Genomic DNA, 17690 nt, shown 5'->3' on the forward strand with positions numbered 1-17690 from the left:
CCCTGCCCAGGGCCCGCGCCCATGCTGGGGCCAAGTGGAGCCGGGGGGCAGGGCAGGCACACCCCAGGCAGGGAGCAGCGTGGCTCTGCAGGGGCGTCAGGACCGGGGAGGGGGGCCCTGGTTTGCCTTCTGCAGTCCCAGGGGATGAGCCCTGCGCACCCACCAGCAGGCACTGCGCCTGCTCCCCGGACCGGAGGGGAAGTGCCCCCCCAGCGCAGGTGCCCATCCATGGCCAAGCCAAGCAGAAGACGCCAGCCCCAGGGCAGCACTTGGCTGGGGCTCCGCTGGCCCAGACAGGCCTCGGGTTTTCCACAGAGACGGGAACGTCCCCGGAAGGCCGACCCTGCAGGGGCCCCATGGCTTGGGCGGCGTGCGGTGGAGGGCAGAGAGCAGCTCCCGCAGCCCATGGCCAGGCTCCCCGAGCTGCATGGCCACCAGCTATCCACGGGGGCGCAGAGGGGCTGATTGTGCGCTCAGTGACCCCACGCAGCCCCCCAGCCCCAGCTCATTAGCCAAGCAGGAGCAGCCCAGCCCAGCGCCCCCAGGGCACAGCTAGCACAGCCTGGGACAGGCCCCCCCATGCCCACCACGGCCCACCCCCTCAAACCAGCCACTTGGCTACTGGCACCTACTCACAGGCCAGGGCTCAGAGCACCCAGTGCCGCCCGGCCGCTCCCGTCCAGCCCCTGCCCAGGTTAACCCCCCAGGAGCTATGTGCTCTCGGCCCCCCAGAACTGCCTGCTCCCCCCCGCCCCCCCGCAGGGGGCTCAGGGCACAGACACGGCTCGCTGCAAGGGACTGCTGGGAGCCCTGCCCTGTTCTCAGGGCCTGCACTCTCCAGGGACCCCCCCATCGGCGCACACGGTACCCCCACCGGAGACAAGTGAGGTCCCAGTCGGGCCTGCACCCCCAATCCCAGAGCAGCTCTGCCAGCTCAGAGCCCAGCCGGCTTCACGCCCTCCCCCACCCGGCAGCCTCCCACGCACAGAGCTATTCCCGGCTCCTCGCCCACGTGTCGCTCCCTCAGGGCCGCACCAGGTGCGGGGGGCCCCAGGCAGCATCAGCGAGCGGTGTGGGGAGCCCTGGGTGCGGGACACAGTGGCAGGGGGGAGCTCTCAGCAGCTGGAGAAAGGGGATGGCTCCCAGCCCTGTGCTCAGACCCCGGTACCAGCCGCTTGCGGCAAAGAAACCCGCCTCGCCCCTGCCCGGGATACATGGGGAGGAGTGGGCCAACAGCCCAGCCCCTGCCCTCTCCTAGGCACGTCTATCCCCGGTCCCCTCAGAGCTCTGCCAGGGCGTGCCAACAGCCAGCAGCAGTAGTGTTCCCGTGTGCCCGGTGCAGGCGGCACCAGGCTCTCAGCTGTGCCCGACCACCCCACCCCACCCCCCCGCAGGCCAGCCCTGAGGCCCAGGCTCGAAGCGCCTTGGCTGGACAGCCAGGGTAACCAGTGCCTGGGAGCCAAACGGGTCGGCCTCATGCCCAGCGGGCGGGGACCCAGCATGGCCACTGAGCAGGCAGCCCGCCCCATGGTGCTGTGCACTGCCCCCTTCCCAGGGGAACAGCCCCACTGCCCCACCCCCGAGCCTTCCTGTGCCCTCTCCCCCCACAGCCCCCATGGTAACATCAGCCCCTCCCCCAGCCCAGCCGGAATGGAGCCCTTTGTTGCGTGAGAACAAAAGGCCGCTTGAGATGCCGAGCACTGCGGCTCAGAGCCGGTGCCCGGCCCCCGCTCGGGGGGCACCTGGCCCAGCTCTCTCACACGTGGCAGAGCCAGGCATCAGCTCTGGCAGGCCCGCCCCGGGGCAGGGCAGGGCGCGAGCGGGCCAGAGCCCGGATCCCAGCATGCAGCTGCTCCCCCAGGGCCCCGGAGAGCCGTGTGAGGGGAGCAGCCAACTGCTTGTCACGGGCTTGGCCTCACCCGACCCATGGCGCTGGGCACTGCCCCACTTCGCCAGGCCTAGGGTGAGGGGCAGGGAATCCACCCTCCCAGCCCCATGGACGGGCCCTCTTCTACCACTAAGGGGCAGGCAAAGGCTCTGCTGGTACCCCTCAGTCCCGACCCACAGCCCCTGCTAGCCCAGTCCTGGGCTACCCACACCCCACCCCAAGCTCTGCCGGTGCCCCTCAGTCCCAACCCACAGCCCCTGCTTTTTCTTGTGTGTTTACACAGAGCCTGGCTCCATGGGGGGCCCTGGCCCACGGCTGGGGCTTGCAGGCACTGTGGAGACACCCTAGTGCCCCAGCCTTGGGTCCCCCCATACCCAGCTTTGCTGCCGCCAGGGGAGGAGACGTTTACGCTGCCCCCCAGGCAGTTCTGTGCTGGCGGCCGCATGCCAGGCCGGCCCCGCTGTGCCCGGCACGGCCCCTGGCAGCCTCCCGGCTCGCTGAGCTGCAGCAGCGCCCGCGCCCGCCCTCCCCCTGCGAGCCTTGATTCCTGCAGCGTGCGTCAGTGCCCAGCGCCCCCCCAGCCCGCTGCAGCCCCACGGCCAGTGGGGAGCAGAGCAGGTTCCCGGGGCAGCCCCCTGAGCTTCCTGGGAAGGGGGATGGCAGCCAAGGGGGGTCCCTAGCTAGGGCGGCGCCTGGGGGCTGCACCCATGGGGGCTTCCTAGGGCACGGGGCAGGTCCCACAGGGACTGTGGGGGTGGGGCGGCCACCTCTCTCAGAGCCAGGCCGGGGGTCGCAACGGCTGCGGAAAGGTCACTGGGAGAACGAGAGCTTTGTGCTGGAGCAGGAGCCAGCCCCCACCAGCCACGGCTCCCCCCGCCCCCGGGTGTGCCCTGCTCAGCGCCAGGGCCTCCCTTCCCCCACCGCTGTCCTGTGCTGGAACCTCCCCCCAGCTCTGGCCCCGCCCCACAGCCCCTCTATCCCAGCCCTGCCCTTGACCCCCAGCCCTGCCCCCCCACCCTGCTCCCACAGTTCTGGCAGTGCCCCACAATCCCTACCCAGGCTCCCCTCCCACATCCAGCTGCTCCAGTCTGCGGGACAGCACCGGTGGGGCCCAGTCTGGCCCCCGACCCAGGCACGCTGGGAGCTGGAGAGACACGTTATGCAAATGCTGCTTGCAAAGTTCAAACCACTCATTTGCAAAGCAAAGGGGCGGGGGTCTGAGCTCAGCTCTGCCAGGCTGGGGGGAGGGGGCAGCACCCAGGGCTCCCCCACGGCCGAGAAGTGCAGGGGACAGTGCCCTGACTGGAGTTCTGCTCAGCGGGCGGCTCCAGCCCCCAGCCCGGCCTGCGTCTGCCCCGCGCTGCTGCACAGGAGACAGTCACAAGCCAAGGGCACCGTGTCCTCGCAAGAGACAGAGCAAGGGGGGGGGGGGCTGCCTTCCCATGGGCCCCCCAAGTCCCGAGTGCAGCCCTTGGGGTCCCGGCAGAGCTCTCTGGAGCAGCGCACGGACCCCAGCACGTCCGGACAGCCAGGGGCTGCCCCACTGCAACATGGGGGCCCAGGGGAAAGACCCCAGCCCAGCTCCCACGCTGCTATCACGCCCCGACCAGCCCCACGGCCCACACTGACCACCCCCCCCCGGTTCCATCAGCACCGTGCCCTGCAGAAGGCAGCCCCACGCGCCATGCCACGCCCAGCCACCCTGCTCACACTGACCCCCCCCCGTCCCAACAGCACCGTGCCCTGCAGAAGGCAGCCCCGTGCGCCACGCCCCGACCCAGTCCCACGGCCCAGAACCACAGTGCACCTGCAACTAGCACGGGCTGGGCACGGGGGAAGCTGCAGCCCCAGCTCAGAGCCCCCGGCTGGGCTCGAATCCCAGCGAGTTGGGCCAGTCAGATACAAGCCACAGGCCCACGCACCGGTGGGCGGGCCCACCAGCCACTGGGGAAGCCGCTTGTTCAGGCACTGGGCCAGAACCCCTGTGCTCTGCCCCACAGGGCCCGGCCAGGAGCCAGCGCTGGCACCGGGCCCCAGCCCCAGCAGAGAGGGGGGTTGGGAAGGGGCTGGCAGGGGTGGCCATGACAGGCCTGACTAGCCCAGGACAAAGCCTTTGCAGCAGCCACAGCCCAGGCGGATCCCAGAGCCCAGCCGGTGCTGGGCTGAGGGAAGCGGGTTTGGTCTGGTCACTAGACGGGGTGAATTCATCACGAAGGAACCTGAGGGGTGAGCAGTGCCGGCTCCAGCCCCCTCCGCTGCCCCAGCCGATGCCAACAGAGGTGGCTCTGCAGTGCACCCAGGCCCCTGGCTTGCGGCAGCGCCCACAGCAGGCTGGCACCTCCCAAATGCTTGGGGGAGGCAGGAGGCCCACGAGACAGACTTCCCCTGGGCACAGACTGAGCCCCCCAAGCCCCTTTCCCTGTGCACCAGCCAGCACGCCCCCCCGCCCCGCCGGCAGGGCCCCCCCGGACAAGCTGGTCGCAGGGAAAGGGGATCCTGCAGGCTGCTGCTTCCCCCTGCAGACCCCATGACACAGTAACGCGGCTGACACCACCCGGACGTGGGAGAACGCGGCCAGGGACGGCTTTAGGACCTGCGGGGCCCAATTCAAATACCCGGCGGCAGTCCGTGTCTTCGCGGCACTTCCGTGGCACTGAAGGACCCCCGCCACCGAAGACCCGGAGCGGGCCCCCTGCCGCCGGGTGAGTAAAGAAAATTAAAAACATTAAAAGGTGCCTAAGGCGCAGGGCCCGATTCTGGGGAATAGGGGGAATCGGCCTAAAGCCGGCCCTGAACACGGCACAGCCCTGACAGGCATGGCCAGGAGCCCTTCGCCCTGAGACGGGGGGATGGGCCTGGGGATCGGCTGCTCCAGGTGCCAGGCAAAGCCCAGGGATGGCGCAGGGGACGTTCCTGCCTCGTCAGTACCACCCCTTAACACAGGAGACCCCTCCCCCGCCCCGGCCAGGTGCTCTGCCAGGCTGGGAACCCCTGTGCCGGGCCGTGTCCAGTCTCTGCCCCCAGGGACCCGCCTGCCCTGCTGCCATGGGGGTGCAGTGCTCATGAGTGCGGGGGCCACAGGGGCCCACCCAAGCCAGCAGCTTGGGGTCCCAGCAATCAGCCCCCGACATGCCCATGGCTGGGGAGGCTCAGACCGAACCAGGCCAGGAGGTAGCCACGGCTCAGGCTGCGTGGTCTGGCCAACGCGGGAGATGGCCAAGTGGTCGGCTCACCAGTGGGAGAGGGGGCAGCCCCCCCCAGCCAGCCTCACACCCACTCAGCGGGGAGGGGCGGCCCCCAGAGGCAGACAGGCCCAGGCCCCACCAGCCTCACAGCCCTGCAAAGACGCTGTGAAGCTGGCACTGATCACTCAGGGAACCTCCTTGCCAAGCCATGCTGGATAACGAGCCACCCAGCCCCATTCTGTAGGACCTACACAAATACCTGGACAGCCCCTTTGCCCAAGCTGCGCCGGCAGGGAAGGAAACAAGCAGGATGCCATGGTAGAGACGCCCCCCCTTTGGGCTGTGATGGGGGATCTGGCCTGGGGTGGGGCAGGTTAGTCCGCAGCTTCCCAGAGGGTCAGACCCACAGGGACGGGGCAGTTTACACAGGCCAGCTGCTGCCCCCTGCCCTTTGGGACCCCCCCCAAGACCCTGCAGCGGGGCCCAGGGGCCAGAACAGGGGCATGGTGGGTACTGCAGGGCAACGCAGGATTCCTGGGTTCCACTCGCAGCTCTGCCTGGGCTGCCATCTGTGGAATGGGGATGGGGGCCTGGCCTGCCGGGGGTGACAGGACACCCAGCTCACCATGGGGCCTGGGGCTGAATGCCAGGGGGGGATTAGCCCAGCCTCCCAGCAGCACCTCCCCCCAGCCTGGCGCCGGGTCCCAGGCCCGAGTTCCCCTGTTGTCCCTGCAGAGGAAGCCTGGCTGCTGCGGATGGAGCAGGCCCTCCCTAGGCTTCCTTCCTGGCTGCACGGGAGAGGAGCTTGGCCCAGGGACTGGCCCCGGCTGCGCGCTGCTGACTCGCCACGCCAGGAGCACCCAGGCGGCATCCCCCCAGCGCTGCCCCCAGCCTCTGCCCTGCTCCCCGGGGCGGGGGGCGGAGCTGCTGGGCGAGCGGCAGGTGTACTACTTTACAGGGGGGGGTCCCAGAGCTACCTGGAAGGGGCACAGAGGCCCCTGTCAGTGTCAGGCAACGGCCCAAGGACGCAGGCCGCTCCTGGCGGGCTGCAGAGTATGGGGGATGAGCCCTCCGCCCACGGCAGTGTCCCCACCCAGAGCGCTGGGCCCCCCTTATTTCCAGCACTGAAACAGCCCCCCAGGCTGTGCCCAGGCAGGGTGCTGGGCAGCTCACTACCTGTGTAGGGGCGAGCAGCCAGGCTCCCCTCTGGCTCTGGGTGCCACCTACAGCCAGGGCTGGCGCACGGGCACCTCCTGGCTGGAGATAAAGCAGGGGCACGGGGGAGTGGAGCAGGTGGGGGGAGCCGGCTCCAAGCATCCCACCCTGTGGCTGGTTTCCTCTGTGCCCCACGCATGGGCTTCTCTCTCCCACGGCGGGGGACGGGGAGGAAGCGATAGCCCAGCCGAACGCCCCTGCGCAGCCAGCGTCATGCCCCTCCCCCATGTCCTGAAGGACAAGCGTGGGCACCTCGCAGGCACGCAGATGGCACAGGCACAAGTGGCCTTGGCAGCGAGACTGGCTGCATCTATGTCTCTGTGCTCGCGGGCGTTGCCGGGAACAGAGCGCGCGGACGTGGGGGGAGTGAGGCCAGGAACCCCCCGTCTGCCCGGCACGGCCAATCCCACACCTCGGCTGGGAGCTCCGCTCGGTGCCGGCAGCCCCTCTCCCTGAAGGGCACCGCCCAGGCCACACTGCAGGGGCAGCAGAGACCCAAGGTGCCAGCGTGCAGCTCCCTCTGGCTGCAGGGCAGACGATGCTAGTCCCATGGTGCCCGGCACCACCCTGAGCAGCTGAAAACATGGCCTGGCCGTGGCTGGAGCTCCCCTGCCCCCGCCTGCTCACAGTGCTAACCAGCCCCAGGACAGCCAGGCAGGCCCTGGGCACCACCTCCTCCTGCCCCGCATGTCCGTAGCCAGAGCAGGAGGAGCTCCCAGCAAGGGGTCTCTTCCCAGCTCACCACTCCTGGCAGCGGGCACCTGCTCAGTAGCCCCCAGAGCCCCCCCTCGCGCACACCCCAGGCCCATCCTAGCCAAACACATGCTGGAGTAGCACAGAGGAGACAGGCCAGGGCTCCTGCACCGCCACCAGCAATGGGGGCAGCTCATGCTCAGGAGTGAGGATGGGCCGGGGGTTCAAGTCCTGCTCCACCACGGAGCTGCCGTGCGTGTTCCCAGCTGTACAACGGGGCAGGAGCCCTGCCTGCCGGGAGGGCCAGGAGAGATCACACAGGGCTGTGTAAGTACCAGAGCCAGCAAGGGCCGCAGTATCCCACTGCACTGCATGGGCCAGAGGGCACCCCAGGGTTGCCTCTGTTGGTGCTTATGGGGCTTTCTCCAGTGCCTCCCCAGGAGGGGAGCCCAGAACAGAGGGGGCAACAGACATGCTGTACGCTAAGTGGGCTGGGAACGCACATGCCATTGCGCCCGTGTGCCAGGCACTCACCCAGCTCCTGCCCACCCCGAGGCCAGGCTCACAGCTGCCGCACACGCCCACCTCCTGCCGGGGAAGCGCCCGGCCCCCCGTCTGCAGGAAGCAGCCCCGCCGGATTTTATAACTCGTTCCCTCACGTGGATACGGATTGAAGGAACTGGTTCCCAGTTCCACGGTTAGGAACCCCTGCCACGCTCCGCCTCGGGGCACGACTCCGCGGCTCTGCACCTCCGCCCCTTCCGCCAGGTACCATGCTAACAGGAGATCTTCCTGGCCACGCCAGGCCTGGGCTCGGTAGCTGGCGCTTTCGCAGGGGCTAGGACCCCCAAGGCCTCATCACCATAGGGGGCTACGTTCCTGGCCATGCCCGACTGGCAGGGCAGATGCTTTGGCCTGTGGCCTGCACCGCCATGGCTTGGAGCGTTGTGGGAGAGGAGGTACCCCTAGCAGCTCAGACCTGGTCTCTCCTAATGCTTCGCGCTCTGGCCCAACGCCTGGCAGTGCGATGGACGGACGGATGCAGTGCGATGGACGGACGGATGGACGGACGGCAGCTCTAGCAGGCCCCGCTCATCGGCGTGCAGCACGGGGCCTTCGGACACCACAGTCCCTCCGATGCCAGTGCAATGACCTCACTGCTGTTCGACACGCACCTTCTCCCGGGCCAGGGCCAGTGCCAGGAGCCAACGTCAGCCTGATTCTGCCCCGCCACATACCCTGAACCAAACCCACGCCAGGGGATGGGCCGGCTCCCGAACAGGGCTCGGGGGCACCGTTCAGTTTGGGAAACACGAGCAGCGTGTCCGAGTCCTGCCCCAGGGAGTCCTACAGATGGCACACAGACAGCAGACCCATGGCATCCCAGGGTGGGGGTGGGGCTGCCAGTGGGCAGGGGCAGGTGCGATGGGGCTCCCACCCTGGCCACCCCCTGCGGCTCGGTGCCGGGGAGCGAGTGCCCAGGACAGGCACCGCTGGCAGGGGCGCTCGGCGGGAGCCCCCTCCCCAGAGACCCCGGACAAGGGGGGCTCCAGGATCCCTGCAAGGACCTCCCCTTGCCCCCCCCCCCGAGCGGTCTGCACCAGCGGAGAGCGGGTTGCGGGGGGGTCGGACATCCTCTGTCCCTAGCGCACAACGGGGGCGGCCCCCCCACTGCCCAGCCGGAGCGAGGGGCCCCAGCGGGGCCTGCCCCCGGCACTGCCCAGCCCCGCGGCTCCCTGGCAGCCCCCCCGCCGCAGCCTGTGCGCGCAGGCCTGGCCCGCAGCCCTCACCTGGGGCGCCGCAGTCCGCGCACACCTCCGTCCGCGGCCCCTTCCGGGACATCCTCAGCGGCGAGGCGGGCGCGGCCTTCTGGGCCAGCGCGGGGCCGGGCCGGGGTCTCTGCGGGGCTCCCGCCGCTCCCAGCGGCTCCCACGGCTCGGCTCCTGCAGGAAGCGGCGCAAGCCCGGCCCCTGCGCGGGGAGGGTTCGGCGCAGGCTCCCCCCCCGGCCCGGCTGCCGGAGGAAATGGAGCGAGCGCACGGGGGCGCAGCGCCGCGCAGCTACAGCGCAGGGGCGGCGGGCACCGGCCTCCGCGCACAGGCAGCCCCCGGCCGGGCAGGGGGGTCTGTTCTAGGGTGACCAGATGTCCCGATTTTATAGGGACAGTCCCGATTTTTGGGTCTTTTTTTTATATAGGCTCCTATTACCCCCCACTCCCTGTCCCGATTTTTCACACTTGCTGTCTGGTCACCCTAGTCTGTTCCCAGCTTTGGGGGGCAGCGAGGCTAGGAGCCAGGGCTCTTCTAGCCTTCGCTCTGCCACTGCCTGGCCCCCTGGCTGAGTCACACCCCGCCTACTCCGTGCCTCAGTTTCCCCATCGAGCCTGCCCCTGGCTCCTTGGCTGCCTCCCTGCAGCAGCGGGCGCTGTCCAGGGTTCTCTCCTCTGGGCCTGTCCACGTCCCTTGTTCCACCTTGGAGCCCCACCCCCACTCCTCTCTGACCATGTATTTGTTGTCCCCACTTTAGCTGGTTCCTGACTCCGTGCCCCCCCCCCGGAGGAGGCGGGTCCTTTGCTCAGGTTGGCTCCACCCACTATTCCCCATTCATCCCAAGTGTGGGGAAAATCCTCATCACCATTTGCCACCTTCTGCTCCCCTCCCCCCTCTGCCATGCTACCCACAGATCCCCCCACCCAGCACCGGCTGCAAGCATGCCAGCGGGGACTTGTGCACAGTGCCCCCACCCCGTTCCACCCACCAGGCCCAGGGGCGGCTCCAGGCACCAGCGCAGCAAGCGCGTGCCTGGGGTGGGAAGCTGCGGGGGGCGGCCTGCCAGTCACTGTGAGGGCGGTAGGCAGGGGCGGCTTTCGGCGGCACACCTGCGGGAGGTCCGCCGGTCCCGCAGCTTCGGCGGCAATCCGGCGGCGGGGACGCCAATGGTGCGGCACCGGCAGACTGCCCGCAGGCGCGCTGCCAAAAGCCACCTGCCTGCCGTGCTTGGGGCAGCAAAAAGCATAGAGCCGCCCCTGACCAGGCCCAGCCCCTCCGACACCCAGATCAGGCGCTTTCTGGGGGAGGATGTCACAGCAGCTAGCACAACAGGGCCTGACCTGATGTAATGCCAACAGATCCCGGGCGTCGGTGGGTGGGATCGAACCTGGGCCCTCCGGAGCTTAGTGCATGAGGTAAAAGCCAACTGGCTGTTAGCGAAGGCTGTAGAGCAGACACAACAGCTCTCTGGTCTTGGTGCCACTAGATGGGACAAACACCACACCCAGGAGGTGTGCAGGTTACACTGAGACTTGGTTTTGCAGCAACTACTGATGATGAAAGTCACCCAGTCTCTGCCAGATCACGGGGCTGAGCTGTCTTCCCCTCCCCCATCTCTCTTATCTGCTCCCCTCACATGCCTGGGAGACCTTCCTAAGTATCCTCCTCACATTTCTGCATGCTCTCCAGGCCTGGCACCTCACACCCAGGGCTAGTTCTGCTCAACAACGCCTCCAGGTCTGGAATCCAGATAAGATAGCGGAGGAGTAAGCAACATAGGAAAAGCTGAGAGTTAAAGTGGAATTGGGTTTCTCTTCCCCTCCCCACCCCACCACTGGCCTCTGCAATAGCTGACTGGCTCCACCCCACTGCTCCCAACACCTCTACATTTCTAGAGCCAGGAACCTTGGATCTAAACCCAGATGCCAACTTTGCAGCTTGGGCCCAGCTCGGAAACATCCGCAGGATCCATCTGTGCCACTTCCCATGCGCAAAGCAGAGCCCAGCCTCTGCCCACCTGCACGCCGATCAGCGGGGAAAAGCCAGGACGTTAACAGAACCCTCCCCGTCCCCTGTCCCAGCCGTCTGTAACACGCTGCTCGCAAGGCCTTTCAGCCCAGCCCCGGGGCCAATCAGCACTGTCCTCCGGAGACATGCACTAGTTCCCAATCAGTGAGACCCGCCCCACCGGTGGGTCACGGGAAGTTTCTAGATGGGTTGCAGGACCCAAAGCAAATACGCATCTCCCAGCCCAGTGCAAAGGGCCAAACCTGAGAGGCGCTGTGACACCCCTCCCCAAACACACCAGGTCACAACGCCTGGAGCAGGGAGCCACAGTGCAGGGCCGGTTCCCTCTCAGCCCTACCCCTGGGCTCACCTCTGCACTGGGCCGGGATTAGGTTGCAGAGCCAGGGTGCAGCTAGGGATGGTGGGTTGGAAAAAGACAAAATGCAGTTGGTGGGTCACCGTCTGGGAGCCCCTGCCCTAAAGAGCTGATGCGGGCCACGAGAGACTCATTGCTAAACAGCCACAGAGCTGGGCTGGGCCCTGGCCTCCCGCTGATCCGAGTTCTTCCTCGCCCGCCCGGACCCAGTTCTTCGCAGCCCAGCACAGGCAAGGGGTTAATCCTCCACTTGTGCCGTCCGAGGTCACGGGGGGGCTACCTCAGCGGGATCTGTTTCTGGGCGAGAACCGCAGTGATTTTTCAGAGGGGCCAGCCCCACCTTGCACGGACACTCTGAGCGCTGGGGCAAGGGGGGAGCGCACGCAGGGAGCTGACGCAGCTAAGATGCCAGGTGCATCCCGAGCTCTCGAACACCAAGGAACAGGCCGCCCAGATACAGCTGAATGGCTGCATTAGCAGAACCACTTTTGACTCTGTTCTCACTTTGTCCCAACCACCCCCACCCCCAAGAAACCCTTTCTCACCTGACAACCCTCTGGGCTGGGGGAGCCAGAGGAGAGCGCTCTGCGGGTCTAAGCGGCCGGTAGCAAAGCAGACAGCAATAATCGCAATTCATTTCAAATGGCCCCTGGGCCTCCCACCGGGAAGAAAAGGAGAGGGGGAAATCTGAACCTAGCCCAATAGTGCCAGCCCCCCATTTACACTGGGTGGTGCCAGGAGCCACCCGGCGCAGCGCTAGGTGCTGCCCACATGTCTAGGAAGGTCAGGCCTCGCCCTGACAAACCGTCTCTCATCCCTAGGCTCAGGGGCCGGGGTCCCGAGGGCAGGGAACGTGGGGTGCCCACACACTGGCACTGCTGCTCTAGGGCCGGCTTTGCAGAGGTGCTGAGCACCCCTAGAGCCCACTGACTTGGCGGGCGCGGCAGGTGTGGAGCGCTCCTCGGGGGCCGGCCCTGCCGACAGACTGTTCCCCAGTGATCGGGGCGGATCTGCAGGCAGGGCTCACCCACGCCGCTGGCCTGGGAACGCGGCGGCATCCCAAGAGTGACACTGCTGGGTCATGAGCTGCCGGGGGTCTGCTTGGCAACGCACAGGGCCTGTCGCCAGGAGCGCCTGTGGGGCGGTGTGAGCGCGGAACAGCGTTGTGGGTGGGCTGGCAGGTTACCTCCCCAGGACAGAAATGGTCTGAGTTAAACAGGATGAAGTTTAACAAAGACAAATGCAAAGTGCTCCACTTAGGAAGGAAAAATCAGTTTCACACATACAGAATGGGAAGAGACTGTCTAGGAAGGAGTACGGCAGAAAGGCATCTAGGGGTTATAGTGGACCACAAGCTAAATATGAGTCAACAGTGTGATGCTGTTGCAAAAAAAGCAAACATGATCCTGGGATGTATTAACAGGTGTGTTGTGAGCAAGACACGAGAAGTCATTCTTCCGCTCTACTCTGCTCTGGTTAGGCCTCAGCTGGAGTATTGTGTCCAGTTCTGGGAACCGCATTTTAAAAAAGATGTGGAGAAATTGGAAAGGGTCCAGAGAAGAGCAACAAGAATGATTAAAGGTCTTGAGAACATGACCTATGAAGGAAGGCTGAAAGAATTGGGTTTGTTTAGTTTGGAAAAGAGAAGACTGAGAGGGGACATGATAGCAGTTTTCAGGTATTTAAAAGGGTGTCATAAGGAGGAGGGAGAAAACTTATTCACCTTAGCCTCTAAGGATAGAACCAGAAGCAATGGGTTTAAACTGCAGCAAGGGAGGTCTAGGTTGGACATTAGGAAAAAGTTCCTAACTGTCAGGGTGGTTAAACACTGGAATAAATTGCCTAGGGAGGTTGTGGAATCTCCATCTCTGGAGATATTTAAGAGTAGGTTAGATAAATGTCTATCAGGGATGGTCTAGACGGTATTTGGTCCTGCCATGCGGGAGGGGACTGGACTCGATGACCTCTCGAGGTCCCTTCCAGTCCTAGAATCTATGAATCTATGAATCTATGACAGAATGCAGGCTCACAACTCATGAGCCCCCAAATGCCCCCGCTCCTTCCCCCATCCCCTTCTGATGTTGCAGAGCTTGGCAGCCCAGTAGAAAACACCATCCACAAGGTGTGTCTGGATGGGGTGGCAGGGTTTCTTCCAGATCCCAGCTCACCAGGCTCCCACTGGAAAGGCGAGGGTGCTGCCTGCCCCCCCAGCCCTGGGCCCAGACACATGTTGGCTGGGGAAGTGACTCCTGCGGTGGGCTCTCCTGGGTGGAGGGCAGAGGCCGGCCCCCACCAGCAGCAGGGGATCTGTGGCTGGGGTACAGCCCCCTTGCTTTGCACTGGAGAATGGCAGTGCTCCAGCGGGGGTGGGGGGGGGCACTGCCAGAGCTGGAGTCCCACCCAGCAGCGTCTGGGCTCTGCAGGGGGGAGTGTTCCCTGGTCAATACAGGCACTGGCTCGACTCTGGGGGAACCCACCCCTTGTGGCTGGCTCCCAGCCCCTTGCCCGTGGCATGCTCCAGCAGAGCTCTGGTCCTTAGACGTCCATTCCCTAGTCTTTAGAAAGAGGGGTTGCTCCTTTCAGTGCCAGCCCATGCCTGGTGGGCAAGGCCCTGAGCCCCTGCTACCAGAGATCGTCAGGCGGGGCGCTCCGACACTGCCTTGGGGAGGTGTCTGTGATAAAATCTTGCTCGCGGCTGGAACAACACGCAGCCCAGGCACACCGTCATGGAGATCTGTACCGGGCCAGAGTGCAGGGCACTGGCCTTGTGTCATTCCCAGCTTCGCCACTGTCCTGCTGGGTAACCCTGGGCAAGTCCCTTCCCCTCCCCCCGTCTGCCGAGTACAGCTCTGTGGGGCATGTTCCGCGCCCAGCACAACGGGGCCCTGAGCTCAGCTGGTGCTTGGAGGCAAATCTGTCGGAACCAGCAGCTCGGGGAGTCACTGGCTGAGAGTCTGTGGCCGGGCTTAGCTACAGGATCGTAATGGCGCCTTCTGCCCGGAAAAGTCAGGACTCTAGAACACACAGAACACGAGTGAAATCTCGGCACGTTCAGAGTTGAAACAACTCAAAGCTCCAGCCTGATTCCAAGCCAGGCTGAGCTCCCCTCCCTGCAGAGCGATGTCATGCCCCTGCTCGTGCAGCTCTCCAGCCCCGTGGTGCCAAGGGCTCCGGCAGCACGCTGGCTGCACGTGGGGAAGCCAGTGACACGGGGCATTCACCGGGGGGACGACGACGACAAGTGAGTGAAGCGCCGTTAGCTGCTCCATTATCCCATCCCCACGGGGAAGGGCGGGTTGTAGCCTGGGCACCGAGGCTAAGACAATAAACCAGGACATTTTTGCAGCACTCCAGATTTGATGGGCGTCTATACCACCCCCCACATGTATGTATGTAAAATGCCACCTCACCCTGCCACTTCTGGGGTGGAGCATGGCAGCTGCTGAACGATGCAAAGGAAAATTACGTAGCAGGGTGAAAAATGCCACCCCCAGCTGGGCGTGCAAGGGCTGTCCTTGGACGGCTGAATGTCACATTGTGGCTCTCTGAGTAGCACCCCCGTTATGCTGGGCTCTGCACATACACAACTGCAGCCCTGGCCCTGGAGCGCTTGCACACTGGGCAGGAAAACAAGGGTGGAGCAAGGGGGCCGGAGGGAGCACCATGAGCTGGGCCCTCGCTAGGAGGGACTGAACCTGGGGGTGTGGGTTGAGGGCTGAAGTTTGGAAGGTCACTCCAAGCACAGGGGAAAGCATGGTGCCACCTGCAGGAGAGCCAGATAAGGGTGTCCCGCAGCCCCTTCTGCACCTCTGGCCTGGCCCAGTCCATGACACTGTCCCTATCTGCTGCTCCTGCAGATGCCTCCGTAGCCCTTTGCTGTCCCAGTTGCACCAGAAACGTGGGCAGATCACAGGAGCGGTGTTCACACTGCAGAGAGGAATCTCACCACAGGGGCACTCGCCTGCAGGAACAAGGGGCGTGGCCCCCCAGGGCTTTCATAGAATCATAGAATCATAGAATATCAGAGTTGGAAGGGACCTCAAGAGGTCATCTAGTCCAACCCCCTGCTCAAAGCAGGACCAATTCCCAGCTAAATCATCCCAGCCAGGGCTTTGTCAAGCCGGGCCTTAAAAACCTCCAAGGAAGGAGACTCCACCACCTCCCTAGGTAACGCATTCCAGTGTTTCACCACCCTCCTAGTGAAATAGTTTTTCCTGATATCCAACCTGGACCTCCCCCACCGCAACTTGAGACCATTGCTCCTTGTTCTGTCATCTGCCACCACTGAGAACAGCCGAGCTCCATCCTCTTTGGAACCCCCCTTCAGGTAGTTGAAGGCTGCTATCAAATCCCCCCTCATTCTTCTCTTCTGGAGACTAAACAATCCCAGTTCTCTCAGCCTCTCCTCATAAGTCATGTGCTCCAGACCCCTAATCATTTTTGTTGCCCTCCGCTGGACTCTTTCCAATTTTTCCACATCCTTCTTGTAGTGTGGGGCCCAAAACTGGACACAGTATTCCAGATGAGGCCTCACCAATGTCGAATAAAGGGGAACGATCACGTTCCTCGATCTGCTGGCAATGCCCCTACTTATACAGCCCAAAATGCCGTTAGCCTTCTTGGCAACAAGAGCACACTGTTGACTCATATCCAGCTTCTCGTCCACTGTGACCCCTAGGTCCTTTTCAGCAGAACTGCTACCTAGCCATTCGGTCCCTAGTCTGTAGCAGTGCATGGGATTCTTCCGTCCTAAGTGCAGGACTCTGCACTTGTCCTTGTTGAACCTCATCAGGTTTTTTTCTGCCCAATCCTCTAATTTGTCTAGGTCCCTCTGTATCCGATCCCTACCCTCTAGTGTATCTACCACGCCTCCTAGTTTAGTGTCATCTGCAAACTTGCTGAGAGTGCAGTCCACACCATCCTCCAGATCATTAATAAAGATATTAAACAAAACCGGCCCCAGGACCGACCCTTGGGGCACTCCACTTGAAACCGGCTGCCAACTAGACATGGAGCCATTGATCACTACCCGTTGAGCCCGACGATCTAGCCAGCTTTCTATCCATCTTACAGTCCATTCATCCAGCCCATACTTCTTTAATTTGGTGACAAGAATACTGTGGGAGACAGTATCAAAAGCTTTGCTAAAGTCAAGAAATAACACATCCACTGCTTTCCCCTCATCCACAGAGCCAGTTATCTCATCATAGAAGGCAATTAGGTTAGTCAGGCACGACTTCCCCTTCGTGAATCCATGCTGACTGTTCCTGATCACTTTCCTTTCCTCTAAATGTTTCATAATTGATTCCTTGAGGACCTGCTCCATAATTTTTCCAGGGACTGAGGTGAGGCTGACTGGCCTGTAGTTCCCCGGATCCTCCTTCTTCCCTTTTTTAAAGATGGGCACTACATTAGCCTTTTTCCAGTCATCTGGGACCTCCCCCGATCGCCATGAGTTTTCAAAAATAATGGCTAATGGCTCTGCAATCTCACCCGCCAACTCCTTTAGCACCCTCGGATGCAGCGCATCCGGCCCCATGGACTTGTGCACGTCCAGTTTTTCTAAATAGTCCCGAACCACTTCTTTCTCCACAGAGGGCTGGTCACCTTCTCCCCATGCTGTACTGCCCAGTGCAGCAATCTGGGAGCTGACCTTGTGCGTGAAGACAGAGGCAAAAAAATCATTGAGTACATTAGCTTTTTCCACATCCTCGGTCACTAGGTTGCCTCCCTCATTCAGTAAGGGGCCCACACTTTCCTTGATTTTCTTCTTGTTGCTAACATACCTGAAGAAACCCTTCTTGTTACTCTTAACATCTCTTGCTAACTGCAACTCCAAGTGTGATTTGGCCTTCCTGATTTCACTCCTGCACGCCTGAGCAATATTTTTATACTCCTCCCTGGTCATTTGTCCAATCTTCCACTTCTTATAAGCCTCTTTTTTGCGTTTAAGATCAGCAAGGATTTCACTGTTTAGCCAAGCTGGTCGCCTGCCATATTTACTATTCTTTCTACACATCGGGATGGTTTGTTCCTGCAACCTCAATAAGGATTCTTTAAAATACAGCCAGCTCTCCTGGACCCCTTTGCCCTTCATGTTATTCTCCCAGGGGATCCTGCCCATCTGTTCCCTGAGGGAGTCAAAGTCTGCTTTTCTGAAGTCCAGGGTCCATATTCTGCTGCTCTCCTTTCTTCCTTGTGTCAGGATCCTGAACTCGACCATCTCATGGTCACTGCCTCCCAGGTTCCCATCCACTTTTGCTTCCCCTACTAGTTCTTCCCTGTTTGTGAGCAGCAGGTCAAGAAAAGCTTTGCCCCTAGTTGGTTCCTCCAGCACTTGCACCAGGAAATTGTCCCCTACGCTTTCCAAAAATTTCCTGGATTGCCTGTGCACCGCTGTATTGCTCTCCCAGCAGATATCAGGGTGATTAAAGTCTCCCATGAGAACCAGGGCCTGCGATCTAGCAACTTCTGCTAGTTGCCAGAAGAAAGCCTCGTCCACCTCATCCCCCTGGTCTGGTGGTCTATAGCAGACTCCAACCACGACATCACCCTTGT

The 17690-nt window shown here is 63.1% G+C and overlaps 1 protein-coding gene across 5 annotated transcripts in view; it reads right to left on the reverse strand.

The window, feature by feature from the left end:
* GIT1 (GIT ArfGAP 1) overlaps positions 1 to 10114 on the reverse strand; it is a 27154-nt gene extending 17040 nt beyond the window's left edge. For 2 of the 5 annotated variants that reach the window (XM_065573489.1, XM_065573488.1), the window contains exon 1: positions 8772 to 8958. In XM_065573489.1, coding sequence (XP_065429561.1) covers positions 8772 to 8823 — 52 coding nt within the window. In that variant the 5' untranslated portion in view covers positions 8824 to 8958. Of the gene's footprint in view, positions 1 to 2943; positions 3517 to 8771; positions 8959 to 10089 lie in introns of those variants that run through there. The other 3 variants (XM_065573491.1, XM_024105949.3, XM_065573487.1) reach the window with 3 other exon arrangements.
* Between the last annotated feature and the right edge of the window lie 7576 nt (positions 10115 to 17690).

Source organism: Chrysemys picta, chromosome 19 (assembly GCF_011386835.1).
Source record: "Chrysemys picta bellii isolate R12L10 chromosome 19, ASM1138683v2, whole genome shotgun sequence".
Taxonomy (NCBI): Eukaryota; Metazoa; Chordata; order Testudines; family Emydidae; genus Chrysemys; species Chrysemys picta.